This window comes from Lates calcarifer, linkage group LG14 (genome assembly GCF_001640805.2).
Source record: "Lates calcarifer isolate ASB-BC8 linkage group LG14, TLL_Latcal_v3, whole genome shotgun sequence".
Lineage (NCBI taxonomy): Eukaryota > Metazoa > Chordata > Actinopteri > Centropomidae > Lates > Lates calcarifer.
In genome coordinates, this window is record NC_066846.1 from 10,620,004 (window position 1) to 10,635,748 (window position 15,745).

The 15,745-nt window shown below is 42.3% G+C and overlaps 2 protein-coding genes across 7 annotated transcripts; both read right to left on the reverse strand.

The window, feature by feature from the left end:
• On the reverse strand, positions 1-3,797 carry si:cabz01074946.1 (CD48 antigen). Of its 6 annotated transcripts, none has more exons than XM_018687875.2 (8): positions 3,647-3,797; positions 2,494-2,703; positions 2,295-2,405; positions 1,692-1,964; positions 726-833; positions 462-494; positions 340-378; positions 1-220 (listed from the first exon to the last, which is right to left on the reverse strand). In XM_018687875.2, the coding sequence occupies exons 1-7, from the start codon at positions 3,681-3,683 to the stop codon at positions 347-349; spliced, it is 804 nt and encodes a 267-aa protein (XP_018543391.1). In that variant the 5' UTR covers positions 3,684-3,797; the 3' UTR covers positions 1-220; positions 340-346. The 6 variants fall into 6 exon arrangements, with proteins under 6 accessions (XP_018543391.1, XP_018543389.1, XP_018543390.1 ...); XM_018687873.2 differs by having other exon boundaries at positions 726-836; positions 3,647-3,796; XM_018687874.2 differs by having other exon boundaries at positions 1-252; positions 726-836; positions 3,647-3,796.
• A 516-nt stretch (positions 3,798-4,313) lies between these two features.
• On the reverse strand, positions 4,314-14,822 carry LOC108890847 (vang-like protein 2). Its single transcript, XM_018687867.2, is given in 9 exon segments — positions 4,314-6,605; positions 7,028-7,274; positions 7,525-7,660; positions 7,936-8,072; positions 8,759-9,228; positions 9,230-9,367; positions 9,468-9,591; positions 10,662-10,912; positions 14,228-14,822. Coding segments are annotated over 8 exon segments (1,581 nt in total). The 5' UTR covers positions 10,733-10,912; positions 14,228-14,822; the 3' UTR covers positions 4,314-6,347.
• Between the last annotated feature and the right edge of the window lie 923 nt (positions 14,823-15,745).

The following is a 15,745-nucleotide window of genomic DNA, read 5'->3' on the forward strand; positions in this document are numbered from 1 at the left end:
ACAGAAAATGTAAGGAAGAAAAGACAGTTCCACTAAATATCACAACTAGAGAAATGGAAAAACAAGAGCGCAACAGAAGAATGGACAAACAAACAAACGTCAAAAATGTACACGATACATACATTATTGGGTTCATAAATAAATACACCTCCAATTTTCTCATCACAGATATAGTTGTCATCACTCTATCGTCTTTTCACTTGTCTTTTATAGAAGCCAACTGCAGGAAGGATGGAGAAACTTGGTCATTTCCTAAAATAATGGCATTGTATTGTCACTCATTGCTAGAAATAGTCATGTCTATAAAGCATCCTTGAACAGAGAAAGACAGCAACTTACCTTTAGATTATGATGGAATTGTGGACGGACAAAATTTGTCTGAAAAACAGAGAAAACATATAAGTTTGTTTAACAGTTAAACAGATCGTTTCGGGCTGAAAATGGCTTTATGAATCACATACCACTAAGGTATTTCCATGCAGCTTTGATTTCTTCTGTAATTTAAACAAACCAGACTTTGTCAACACACATTTATGATAAGCATGTGATCAGAATCAGACTTATTAGCCAAGTATGTTAACTGTTAGTGACTCTGAAGCACTGCAGACAATATACAGACAGTTTACACAGTATGCACAGGCACTGCGCAATATTCAAGCAATACACACAATGCTATTGCTGTCTATATGAAAGCAGAGTTTCTTTGAATGATGTTTTCCTCTCACCTCTGAAAATGTAAACTATTATTATGCAAGTTCCCATTATGACACCTCCAAGTAAAAAACAGAGACCACATCTGTCCCTGCAATCAAGCTGCGGTTCTGGCTTGTCACCTGCTAATAAACAAAAGAGAGAATATGGATGAGAGTAAAAAATATGAAGTTAGTTTCTCAGAACCACACAAATTCACCTGTTGAATTATATCTCCTCTAAAACTGACAGAGAGAAGGAAGAGGATGAGGGAAACACAAATCCCTGTCCCAACATTTTGTTTTTTGACACAATAAAGGCTCAGTAAAGGCTGGGTGCAGCTTTATAATCTGATTTTAAAGTCGTCTTTGAAGTGTCTTTGTCACAATTATATTTTAAGACCGTCATCAGTTCAGCTGATATTGCACTTGCATGCATGATTAACCAAATGAGAAAGAGGCTCCGCAGCTCTTTGTTGCCCTATGATCACCCGGCAGGTTAATCTGGTCATACTGTACTGCAAAGGGTCGTACTGTGTTGTTTTGCAGTGTTTAGTACAGGCCAATTTTGCATGCATAAACAGCATGTATTTCTATATACATTTATGGAAAGCTGCTTTGACATTCTTCCTTATTCTTTATTAGTACACAGTACTGTGCTGCATTGCATCGTGTGCAGTTTGACCCTCTTTGAATGTCTTTAGGTTACTTGCTGTTTTGCACTCTGTATTATGGTTCGTCCGCACTCACACAAGGTCCAACTTCTCCTCTGCTTTAAATTCAGCCAAACCATACACTGCTACCCTTTTGTAACATGCTATTCAGATCTAGGTTACCATGTTTGCTGCTGCATCACATCAGATTTAAGTCTTTTAGATATTTTGTACCCTATAATTTAGTATAGCATCTCTGGAAACTTTTAGACCTACCCCCAAAACATCATCACTGTATCATATATCATGGTCACATATGTTTTCTCATTTAAGTCAATTGTGACCCTACCATTACACTGTGGAGTGACAGTACTTGAGGTGCTCTCCATAGTTCTGCTGGAGGTGCAGGTGAAGTTGAGCTTTGAGGTGGTGTTGAGGAATGCTAGAAAAACTCCATGGTTTCCACTAGGATCCCACATACTGAAGGCAGCCCTGGTGTCAGGTATAACCTGCCAGGAGAAGTTAACACCTCTATCTGGAGAAGAGCAGTGCAGCCCCATCCAACAGCCTCCTTTTTCAGGCGTGCTGAAGAGTGTTGTTATGGTCGGTTTCTGAAGGTGTTCTGTACGGGAATAAATTGTAATTATGAATTAGACATGGATATGTGCAGGCCACCCTCTGAATCCAGACACCGCTCATGAAATATCTGTAACAAATTCCACAGCAGGTATTTTTAACTGTTGCTGAGCCTTTTTACTCAAAACCACATATATGAATGCCATGGTGGTGCTGGAGAAAAATTAGGGGTTACCAAAGTCAGTAGGATTTATCCTCTTGGAACAATGAATTTGTGTACAAAATTAATTGCAGTCAATCAAAGTGTTGTTGAGAAATTTCAGTGAGGACCATAAAGGACTTTTCTTTTGATAATTTCAAAGAATGACACACTTACCTTTGACTTGGAGCCTGAGCTTGTTTACGGTGCTGGTTTTCTCTGTATTGATGAGGTCCACAGTGTATTCCATGCAATCTTCTTTGGTTAGTCCATGGATCATCAAGTCTCCTAATGATAAAGAAATCATTGAACAGATGCTGTCAAGAGAGAAATAAAATAAAGACTCCTTTAGACTGACAGTCAGATGATAGATTACCTGAAGTGATATTGAGACTGAGTCTCCCTTTAAACTGACTGATACGCTCAATGTTTGTCTTCCCATTGCGATAGGTGGCAATCCAAGTGTTGTTGGTGAATACCGACCACTCAATTTTGGAAAGATGCCACGATCGGTCTGCTCTGGAGGGCAAGGTAACGTTGTCCCCAAGGTATCCACTGATGACCGCATAGGGTTCAGCTAGTACAACTGTGAAAAGAATTTATCAGTAAGAAAATGATGTGATGGAGCAAACAAGACTTGCTAAGCATCAGCATGCTAAAATGCTCACAATGACAATGCTAGCATGTTGATGTTTAGCAGGTGTGTTTACCATGCTCACCTTTTAGGTTTAGCATGTTGGCATGCTAATATCTGCTGATAAGCACTAAACACAAAGTACAAATTACGGGATAAACAGTATTGGATTAACAGAAATTATGCCCTAAAGATGGTGCTAGATGAAAAGTCAGGGGATCAAACTTTGTACAAGTGACCATCAATGCCCATTCAAATTTCACACAAACCACACGGTTGTTATTTAGATAATTCAGTAAAACCAAAAATGTTAACTTCATGTGAAAAACTCAGAGGATCACAAAAAGCAGCAGTAGGCTAGTCATCCCTTGGATGTTTAGCATGTCAATACATCAAGTAGGTGTTGAGATAATCAACATTGAATATTTTAGAAAATTCTGTACCAATCTAATAGTGTGAGATAAACTGAAGAGGTGGAATGGCAGACCAGGGTTAACTCTCAAAACGCCTATGTTGCAAGTTCATTTTCAAGATCACAGTTGTATTATGTAACGTGCGTTGAAAAATGAAAGGCATAAGTCTAATCACATTGATCATACTTCCTGGTTTTCAATGTTGTAATTATATGACAGAAATTCTACAGTTCTCTCCTTTCAACATTAAACACTTAGCAAACATCAAAGATAGAACTGACTAGACCTGACTAATGACAAAGACTGAATAGAAATATCATATTTACAAGTTCATCCAGCTTTTTGTTAGATCAAGATAGATAGAATGGGCTGTTCCTAGTCTCAGGAAGTTACTTATTGTGTTCTGAATTGTAAGTTTTTGAAAGTTTTGGAACATCAGTTGCTGCTGGATTATATTTTCAGTAATTAAAAAAGGGACCTACCTTGGAAGCAAGAAATGAGGACCAGTAGACGGCTCATCGTAACTAAGGCACACGGAGGAAGAGCACAAGGACTTAGAGACTTCCTTTTCAATGACGTAAATCATTTGCCCAGTGTGGCTACAGAGAGGCTAGGTTTGTGCCACAAACAAGTATATATTACATCAAAGTTCCAGGAAATATGACTGCTACTGAATGAATTTTAATAATCTTAATTATTATACTCAATATACATTATAATAACAGTACATATTACATATGTATATTTATATATCTATCACTCTTGAACACACTTCTATTCTAAATGAAGTTGGTTAGCACATTTACTGGCCAACGGAGAAAACATCTGAATGGTACTTTTTAAAATGTATTCCCTGAGGGTCAGTGTGAATTCTCAGATGTGACTAAACAGACCACATAGGTTCTTTTTCATTCTATGGTATTCGCACTTTGTATTAGGGAATTTTTGTCTCAGATTTGGTGAATTCCAATCACTGTGGGCACAGGGTGTTGTATTCAACATATTTATGAAACAAAGGAAAGTTTTGCACTTCATGCCGATAAGTTTGACTTACTCCCACACTTAAATTCTTACTTCCCGTCTTTACAACAAAAAATGAGAAACAAAAACTTGTGACAACTTGTGACTCACACATAACTTTGGATGGGATCATTTATCAAAAACCTTTTATAACAACTGAGTCTTAAAAAACACGGTGTAACAGGAAATAATTTTGCTTTTAAAGACAATAATCTTCAAAGACAAGTGTTAGGAGCTTAGTTTCAGAACAATAAAGTGACAGCAAATGAATTGATTAAAAACATGGAAAACACAAGCTTAGAAAACAGTTTGTGGTTGGAACGACAATCTCTCTTTGTAGTGTAAGAAGTATATTTTTCAGTGAATGTGCACACAAATCCATGTCCAGCTTAACCTGCGGGGGGGCCCCCGTTGACAACCACAGACCACACACAGCAGCTTTCACTACTTCTACAGACACCCAGAAACAACAAGTACCGATGGAAACATCAGTTCATCAATCAGTTAGTTCATCAACAGAAAATCAATCTGCAGCTATTTTGATAACTGATGAAGTATTTTTTACGAAAAAAAAAAAAACATTACAGAAAAAGTCACTGGTTCTGGCTTCATAACTGAATATCTATGCGTTTTGTCAGTTACATATGTCATATAAATCAAGCTAATTAACATTTTAAAAATCAGGTCCCAGGGAATACTACTGCATGTGAAAAAAGATGTAATTAACCTCCTGGGGTTAGTCTGAAAATTGCCTCAAGTGATGTCACCTGAGTAAGTGTTAGTTGGGTCAGAAGACCTGATTCCGGGTCAGAGCTCAGAGCTGGCAAACAAAAATGAGTCACACTCCCTGGTAACATAATAGAAACAGTTCACGTGGAAGTCCAACAGCCAGCCGACCAATGGTGTCACTCAATGAGTCACTCAATCATGGACATTCACGTTTCTAAAGCTGGCCAAAAAGTTGTGTCTGGCAGTGTTGTAGTGAACAAATGTACAATTACTCTCAGTTACTGGGGCAGCTGCCCACTTCATCCCAGTTCATGATCCCCCCAACCCCCCCAAACACACACACACACACACACACACAGCCAACGTTGCAAAATATCAGACAGTAATAAAGATCAAGCTGCCAAAAAATGCACACTGGTGGTACTTGGCTATATTGTGCCTGAGCTTATCAAGAACACCTCATAAGCTGTTGCTTCACTATGTATATACTAAATTGTGCTTATATTTATCACCAGTGCATGAGTATAAAACATAAAAAAAACATTTATGTAGGTGGAACAGGAAATAAAAGAAATGCTCAGTGCAACAAGTTCATCCAGTGTTTCCTACTTGACACTATCTGCTACCTTTACCGGAAAGTTCAGTAAAATTTTCAACAGAACCAAAAATAGAGGAAGCAGTTCAAAAGCGGTTTCATCTCCCTTTGATTCAATAAATCCTGTAAACGTCCAACGAGTTGAGGAAAGACAGGGGAACCTTTTAGTTGACTTTTCTGACTCCTGTTTATAGCCTTTAAAGGCCAAATCGACAGCAAGTGAGAAGTTCAAGTATGACAAAAAATGAGAAGCAAGATCAGCTCTGACATAGTCTGACCAAGATGACCAAGCCTCTTGAGTCTGCATGAAAAAGGTCAGCAGCTGTACGCTGTTCCTCTATATTCTGAAGACTTGAATATTCACCACAGCTGGATGATATCCTACATGGGTATACTCACTTGAATAAGTGTTGCAAGAATTACATTTTTTCCTTTTTTAGCCAAAGGACTTTTATAAAAAGAACGTATTTTATTACATTTATAGTATAATACTCCAAAAAAAACAGCCCTCTAGTGTAATGGGAAGAGGAAGGAGTCTGCAGTGCATTATCAGAAGTTAACAGTCAGCACTTTGAGATGAGGTTGTAATTTTAGTTCTTCACTAGAAACAAAAGAGGAACCAGGTAACAGATGGGGTATTTCTGTTGCTTTGCCTCTTCTTTTCTGTAAGCTTATGTTTTAGTCATATCTGCTTGGTATATTTTGGCATAACACAAATAAAAATCATGCAAAATGTAATACCAAAAGGTATTAGGTAAGGTACCCTGTAGGCAATAAGTTTAGTATCTTTGAATCATCATCCCCCTCCTTTGTTTCATCCATTATTCATCTCCCGCCTCCTACACAGACGTTTCTGACTGCAACTTCATGACAAACTTGTGGCTTTTGGGGTCAATGAACTCCTCGCCCAGACGTAGAAAGGGAAGGGGCGTCACTGTGGCGACCAGGGAGAAGTCCAGGCGTTTCAGAGTGAAGACCTGGCCTTCACGCAGAGAGGCTGTGACTGGCTCCTCGCTCACCAGTGTCCATTGGCGCCCCCTACCGTTGTCCAGGTACTGGAGGGTGGGACCTGGGCTGAGGTAGCGCTCGAGGAAAGCCTTTCAAGACAGAAACACACATAATATATGCAGTTTGTACGGAATGACACGGACACACTGTTGGAAAAGGTTTAATGTGGTTGAAAGACTTAAAAGTCATTAACTGCTGGTGCTCTCAGCAAGAGCACTTCTGGTTGTGGAAGCCATGAAGAACCCACACTGTTTGGAGAGTGTGACTATGCAGTCTAAGTTCTGATCAACAATGATAGGCTTTGATTTCTGTACATGAAAATGCTGAATAACTCCAACTCAGAGCCCAACAGAATTAACGACCACTCGTGGCTGCAGAGGGCGCTGTTGCTCAGCAGAGTTACATTTTGTTGCTTTAAAGGAATAAATGAAATAAAACACACAAGAAGTTTGAAAACTAAAATAAAACATATCTACTAATAAAATACATAGCCTGAAACTATCCTCCTTACCTTGGGGGTCATGTTGTGCGTGATGCAGAACTGCAGGTGGTTGATGATGCTCTCCATGCTGTGGTAGGACTGCTGCCTGGTGGCACGGAGGTACTTCTGCATGGCTCGCGCCATGGGAGCGAAGATGGCCTGAGCTGCCTCCCTGGGGTCCATCACCTCCCGTGGGTGTTTGGGCGAGGACGCGGCCGCCTCTTCTTCCTGTTGACGTTTGATGTGGGTGAAAGCCTCTTCTACTGACACCAGCAGCCTGGGAGGAGGAATTACAGCGTGAGTGAGACACTAAATTAGATTTAAAGCTGCTCTAATCGATATTTTAATGTTAACAGTGGGTCAGATGACCACACGTAAAGTTATCATCTGACTCTACGGTCTGCAGAGTTTTTTTTGCCTACTCAAAAACCTAATTACTGCAGCTTTAAAGAATTCTTTTAGTTGCGTTTCTATGTCTGCCATCTTAATATATATTCATGTATGTATTTGCATTGGTATGTCTTCACCTGGCTTTGCGTTTGCGGACCCTCCGCTCCATCTCTGCCTCCTCATAGTAGTACTCGTTGTGGGAGTTGTCTCTTCTCCGAGCCGTGGCTGCGATCATGGCTCTGGACTGCCCCGTGGAGTTATTGGTGCTGTTCTCTGTGGACAGAAACACTAAAGTTAAAAACAACCATAAAATTGACAACCTGGACTGTTCTCATTACGTCCACTCTCATTCTTAGGGTGGCTTTTACACTGATACCACAGTGATGTCCTCAAGATAGTCATCTTGCAAGTTACCATAGCTACATTTGTGTCATTTCCAAGTTGACCCACCCACACTTGGTATATTTGGTATTTAAATAAACACATGGCAGGAAGTGTTCTGATGCAGATGGGACTGCAGAGAAAAGGTGTGAGATGAGTCATTTTACCTTCTCCTAGATTGTAGACCTTAAAGGCAGACATCTTCTTGGTGAGGATGGACTTTGGCAGGTTGAGCAGGGCGGGGTTATAGACCGGAAAGTCGCTGTAGTACTGCTCCAGCACCCACACAGCCGCCCGCTGAATACTGTGTTGCACAGAGACAGAGGAAGAAAGACAAAGCTCTTGCCTTAATTTTGTATATACTGCAAAACACAACATTGTTAATCTCACCCATGACAATCTCACAGCTTCATGGGCAGTCCAACGGAAGTGGTAAACCATCAGAGACAGAAAATGGCCCTCACTCTGGGCTGCACGCATGAGAGGAAACGTCTGTCATACTGTGGGAATACAACGCTCAACACCGAGCAAACAAGCCACAGAGATGAAGTAGGCCAGCCGTGCACCTATATGGCACCATCTCCAAAAGCCACGCAGAGGGTGACCTGCTTCTGACAGGAAACATTTTTCAGGCAACTTGTGCTTACTTTGTATTGATATCTCTCCAACTGATAGAAACCTTTCCAAAGGTTTCAGTTGTATTTGTTGTTTTAATGCTATGAAACGCTGTCTATGGCTACGTGGTCATGTGTCACATAAATATGGTTGCAGCTGCACAGCAGGGTGAAAAGCTGTGGTTGCTGCATTGGACTACTTTCAGTCAGCATCTATACTTTCTAGCCACATACTTTTGCTTTGATTTATGTTTTGAAAACAACCTTTACACTTTCTCTTTGAACACCTTTCGACCAGCTTCAAAATGACTTCGTAGCTGGTAGTGCATCAGTAAATGTAAAAAAAAAAAAAGTAAAAAAAAAGACAAATACTAACCTGAGATGTCCCACATTGTAGAAGTGGCTGGCTCCATCTGTGGTCCTCACAACCTTGAGACAGAAAGCAGGCTGCAGGTGTCTGACCTCCAGCAGCACCAGGGCCAGGTACTGGATGAACAGCAGCGCATCCACCAGAGACGCCGCGTATCCCACAATCCCCCTGTAGTCCGTCTCTCTGGGCTCCAGCACCCGCACCCCATAGAAGAGCCAGTAGGACGCCACGAACAGGAAGACCAGCGCCAGCAGCAGACAGCGGAAGATGAAGAAGCGCGGCAGAGTGGCTCTGGGCGGACGGAGGAACAGCGCCCAGGTGGAGATGAGGAGGATCAGGAGCTTAAAAGCCAGAGAGATGTAAAGGCCCTCGCATGGAGTGCCGCAAGGGTCCAGTGTGTCCCGCCACAGCAGCTGTGGGAGGGCCAGGAAGGCCAGAGGAGTGACCAGAGCGAAGAGCCCCAGGACGGCAGCCAAGCACCAGGCCGAGGTAACGGCGACACTCCAGCGGCGAGGAGTCCTCTAGGTCCTTGGTGATCCGCGTCAGGTCCTCGTTGGAGATGCTGTCCACGGAGGTGCCGGTGACCACCGTGGTGGTCTCGCCCCAGTTGTCATCCTGAGGAGAGGGGGGGGGGAAGAGCAGAGACGCGAGTGTTGGTGACAGCAGCTCCACACTCAACACACTCGCAGAAGAATGATTCAAATTAGACTCTGACCCTGTCGTCTCCTCTGGTGGACTCAGCATCCAGCAGCGGCTCTCCAGGAGCCTGGATGGTCACTGATTTGTCTCCGCGGATGCTGCCGTCACGATTCTTTGTGCGATGCCTGTCCCTCCTCTCTCTACAGAGAAAACAGAAAAAGGAAAAGAGTGCAAGTCAGCATTATCCAAATATTACGTCATACTTAAGGTCCCGGCAGGTTACTGTACTGTTACTGTAGTCACTGATATGAATTATTTGACAGCTATTGTGGTGAATTCTGAACAAAAAATACAGGATTTAATCTTACTTTATTGTCTGTTTTATTATATGTAATTTTTCTTTATTGTTTTTGATGAGTATTTATTATGTATAACTATGTGTCACTTTATATGTGATCATGGTATCTTTCAAATCATTGCTTTTTCTGATGCGACCACTGGGAGGTGCAACAGTCATAAACTCCACATTCTGCTCACAAGAGTCTTTGAGCACACACTGATCGACCACAGCATTAAAACCAGTATGATAATATGGCTGAACGGTGTATGCATGTTCAATCTACACACACGCACACATATATATATATATGTATATATAATAGTGAAATGTTCCCATTATAATTTGTCAGACAAAGGTGTCATCTTAACGTGTTCTTGTTCAACAACCAAGATGTTCAGTTTAACTGTCACGTATAAACAAAGAAATCTGGCAAAACATCTCCTTCGAGGAAACTAGAATGGAGAATTTGTGGCTAAAATTACTGAATCAATCAGTCAATCATCAGACCAGCTGCAGTTTTAAAGTCAGTGTTACTTACCAAAATGACTGCATCTATCCTTGAGGTCTAACCAAGGTGTCGAGTGCATTTTCTTCCTCAGAAATCATCTACATCTTGATACTGGTAGTATTAATTACAACAAACTGGAAATAGACTTATGCACTGTCACAATTAGATTCACAATTCACAATTAATTTCTTTTGGCATAAGTGCTAAAGTTTCCTGGTTCCAACCTGTCAAATATCAACATTTGCTGGTTTTCTTAGGCCCCTATGATGGTAACTGGAATATCTCTGGTTTTTAGACAGTTGCTCGGACAAAACAAGCAACATGATGTCGTCATCTTGGGCAATTTCTAATAGGTATTAGTTGATAAAGACAACAACCTTGAGTTGCCGCTCTACTTGTCAGTTTGATCTGTGGTCCTGTACCTGTGTTTGCGGGAGCTTCGTGAGTGGGACGACTTGAAGGAGTAGCCCGAGTATATCGAGTCGTTGTCCATGTCGCAGGCTGGCGGTGGGCGGGGTTTCTGAACCCCTCCTGCCCCTGAGCCGCCGCCGCAGCCGCCCTTCTCCCAGACCACGCCCAGCTGGCTCTTGCGGTTGCTGATGGACTTGGAAGACAGGGCCAGGGGGAGGCGCAGCAGGTCCACTTTACTCCTGAGGGAATCTATCTTGGAGGCCTGGGGAAAGGCGGAGGGGGGAGGAAGAGACGAATGTTAGGAATGGTGAGTTCGGAGGAGGCGAAGACAGGGTGGGAGGGAGAGGGTGGAGGAGAGTGAACAGGAGGGAGCCAGATAGAGGAATGAAGCGAGGATAATTTGTCATATCAGACAGGAGTAAAGGCGTCTCAGAGGGAGCCGCACCAAGTAACAGCAACAAGAAGAGAGACAGCATTGTTAAAAAGCTGGCACTGCGAGGTGTGTGAAAGCGTCTGTGTGTGCGCCTCCATTCGCGTAGGACATAGCTGAGCCCATTCTTCCGCTTTGAGGGAGTTTTTATGCGCAAACTCAAGTGATTTGGCCCTGAGCGCGTTCTCAGCCAATAAAGGGCAATTACGCTACCTTCTATTCTGGGCTACAAGTCTCCAGTGTGGAAGGACACGCAGGAGTGGAGGCAGAACATCAGAGCAGCTCCAAAACACTCCACTTTTAGAACCACGAATGACTCAAGCGAAGCTAAAATTGCGTTCCTTTTATTTTTACCTTTGAGAACACACACAGAACCAAACAGAAAAAAAGAGAACACATTCTGTTTTCTTTATTCCAGCTTGATTTTAGCTGCTTTACCTCTGTTTCAGCTGTGTTTTGTTCCGGGCCTTGTGTGATACATACTCATCCAGACGCCACATTCCCCAACTGTCCCCTGTGGTCTCCAAGGGCAACAGAGCTCAGCTACTACAATAGGGATGAATGGGAGGCTACGGGTGAGAAAAGACAGGAAGGGGGGGGTAGTTTCCGTGGCAACCAGGACATCAACTCAGGCACCCCCCCCTCCCCTTATCCCCTTCTCCTTATCCCTCAACCAAACACCTCAGAGGACAGAAACAGACACAAATCACTGACAGTCTGAATTATTTTAACTACTATTTCTGCTTTGGTCTACAGGCTCATGATGTGTTCTTGTTCTACAGTTTAAGTTTGAATTGTCATCCAGACAGAGCACAGTGCTTTTTTTCTGAGTGGGTACTTTCCGAATTGGCTGTAGGACAGTAGGACTCCTAATCTAATAACAAAACCCCTCGTGCTCTCTATTTGTATCATGGCCCTCTGTGTCCGTCTTCTACATGAGACAACTTCAGATTTCAGTAATGGCTTTCATGTGATTCACACGTGGACTCTTCCAGTGGGACATTTTCAAGCGTATACATTAGTAGGACAACGAGGCTGCACATGTAAAGATCTGAAGATGGATGTCAGTTCCAGATACCTATGATACTTCACACAGAGGCTTGACTATAGTTTGCAACAGAGACACATGGGACAGCCTGAAGTCAAACACTGCACATCATCCTAAACACACTCGAATGAATGCAGCGATATGCAGAGAGATCCAGGAGGAAAACCTGATGCGGTCTACGAGAAACCTGTCACTTGGGAGAGGATTCGTTTTCCGGGAAGAAACTGAGCCCAAGCGTAAAGACAAAGCTACACAGGAACAACAAAGTCCCGGAGAGAGGCCGAGGCAGAATCCACATCTCAGTCAGACTGAAAAAGGAAGCTCGATCACAAAAAGACAAGAAAACACTTTTTAAAAATTCCTTCTTAAAAGAGGAGAATATACTTTACACTGGGCCCCTGCTACTGCTTCATGTGCGGCAAAGTACTCTCTTTGTGTTTAAAAATGGAAACCACACTGACCTAAGACCTCATATTCTCTAATGGCATGAAACATTATCTTTAGGTCTCTGCTGCAGCTTGAGAAGAATTAACATACTACCTTCAACCTCAGGAAACTGACTCTAGATCAGTCAAATGCTCTTTTGTTATAGACTTTGAAACTAAAGCTGTTGAGACGTCAAACAAAGTATCTTGTGTTCTTTTTATTTTTTTTTGACATAAGGGCAAGGCCGCCCATTACAGCCTGTGATCGTTAGCATGTGAATCCCATAATCGTACATATCAAAACAAAAAAACAGACTTCAGTATGAACTGCTGCTGCTCCCAGTGAGAAACCTCTGACTCATGCTCATTTGGAAAAGAAGAGAACAAAAGTGAACAGGAGGCTTTTCTCCCTGCAGACACATGAGGACACTCTCCCAAAGACTGGGAGTCATGTGACTGGTTTGTAGTTAATAGGAGATGGTATAGCTGTGGTTGAATGTTAACTTATAACGCCTCTAAACGTGTCAGAGAGCACAATGCCAGAGCTTCAGCTGGTTTAAAAGTATATGACAGACCAGCTCTGTGTCTCTGTCACACTGTCTGAGACGGTCAATGTCATCGATCGCACTCATGAGCCTCTCCCACTGTAATCAATCCACAGCTGATTGATTTACACTGGAGTCCACGCTCAGCTTCATGTGGGATGTGAGACTTCCATGTGCAGTGTGGAAGCAGGAGAGGACAAAAACTGATAGCACGCTGCAAAAAATATAGTGTTTTACACATGATGTGTCTGGGAGAAGCCAGTATTCACTCTCATTCATTTTTAAAAGACTGTGTCTCTGAGTGAAATGTGTTGTCTTTACTTCTCCGTTCTCCCTCGTGCAGCCTCAGGTGGGTGCTGCCTGTGTGGCTCCAGGCCTCAGGGTGGCAGTGGGACCAGCGAGGCGTGGCTGCTGCTGCTGCTGCCTGACTCCCGCGAGCGACCCACGACCCAGGCTTCTGGGCCTTTAACGTTACAAACAAACAGTAGGTGCGAGTTAAAAGGTCGCGACAGCCAGTGACAAAAGCGATGTGGGCTGAGCACGCTTTGGTTCCACAGCAGAGTGGACACACACAGTCAGTGTGTGTGTGAGAGAGACAAAGCAGAACACACCCAGGGATGAAGTGCTGCCGCTGTGAGCAACAGACCGGTGACTACACTGCAGACTCACATGTGTGTGTAAGAGAGAGAGAGAGAGAGAGAGAGAGAGACCACAGTGAAAGGACAAAAAAGATTTTTAAAAAATCTACCCAACACTCTCTGTCTGTAAAGTGTTCCAGTTTGGCACAGCGTGCGTAAAAGCGCAAAGTGCACGGATAAAGACAAAGAATGGGCGAACGAGCTCCAAGTAAAACTAGTGTGTGAAATCGGTGTGCGCGTTTACACTGGTAGTTAAATTCAGCTTGAGTGGACGTGAGATCAGTACTGTTATCTGCCAGCTCATCACACACACACACACACACACACGAGTGGCTGTGGACGAAAAAAGACATAAAATGTATTCGGAAAAAAACTGGAAGCAAATGCTAATATTGCAGGCTACATTTAAGTCACTGCTACTTGGTATTCTAATATAAATGCTGATGAACTAACAACATCTTTTAGCCGTCATGCCTGCAGGAATGTCTTACCTTTTTACCCGAAGAGAAAAAGCTGCAACCGGCAGCACAAAGAGCTCAGCGGCGGCGGCGGTTCACAGCCGAGCGTCTTCAACAAAAGTGTCTCCAAATGCTTCAAATTCACTTTCTCCCGACTCTCGTCCGTCCGCAGTTTGCGACGCTCCTCTACAACCGACGCGTAACTCGAGTCTTCTTCGTGAGCGTGGTTTGTTTTTGTTTTGTTGTGTTGGTCTTTTCAGCAGCTCGGATCGAAGAACCGGAGCCGCACAAAAGGCAGCGACACGCACCTCATCCCCGGCTCCGCATCTGCTGTGTGGCGGCGGCGAAGCCCCGCTGAGCTGAGGAGGAGGAGGGGGGAGCTGTGCGGACACGTCCAGCAACAGCGGGAGGTCAAGTTAGATGCAGTATACTCAGTGCTTCCGGTGATGATTTTCAAAATAAAACCAGTGTTTTACAAGTGAATAAACTTGCCTCCGTAAACGTCATTATCTGCAGTGAAGTGAACATATACAGCACTTTGAGACCAGCTCCCCCTTAATAAACGTATCACTTCAGTTTTGTATTGCTTCCTTTTACCAGCTAAAGAACTGCTTTTAAATATTAAATGAAGTGGTTAAACCTGTTAATAATTCATGTACAGAAGGAGCATAAACAACATCTTTGCTTTACAAATGAATTAATTCCGTTGTGTGAAGATTTGCTTCAAATAATCAGGTGTACAAAAAACCTGTGGAGATAAATAAAGACATGTATATGTCACATGTTTGATTTTCCATATTAAAGCAGATCTGTAAAGTGTGAATTTCAATATTTGGTACAAACTTGAAAAATCTGGTGGAATCTATTTTACACACAAATACAATGGAAATGCACAATATTAACACATTATGTTCAAACCTTTATTACTGTAGCTTTAGACAAGTAAATGTTATGCATCTGCATATGCACTTACAAAATCAGAAAGCTGCATTTTATATAGTTAGTATATTAAAAAATACATAAATACTCAATATCAGTCTCATATCTCTAATCCAAAAATATTGGTTTGGACTTTCTGCTTTTATTTTTAGACCAAGAATGCCTCATTTCCTGAAGTGCTTAAAGACTAATTGACACATTTAGGCTTCATGGAGCATAAAACTAGATTAATCCCTAATTTTCCATTTCCTTTGCCCGTTAGAAGCAGTTGATACTCACTCTTGAATGGTGCAAATGGAGAATGTTACTTGATCGCTTTATCCCCCACTTTCAACCACAAATGACAACTATACTATATGAATGAGTAGTTGACTCTTCTACAGTGGACCTCCCTCATATTCTGGTCTCAAAGTCTAAATACAAAAGTATTAAAAGATGAGGTAGAATGTGGTAGTATGAAATTTAGATGATACGGTTTGAAAAAAACGAACAAGCAGCCCCCCCAAAATAAATAAATCAAAATCAAAAAATCAAGGAATCATAATCCACACTTCTTTTTCTTTATCCAGTTTCTTTTTAATCTCACAAAACACATGAATCTGAAACATGAGC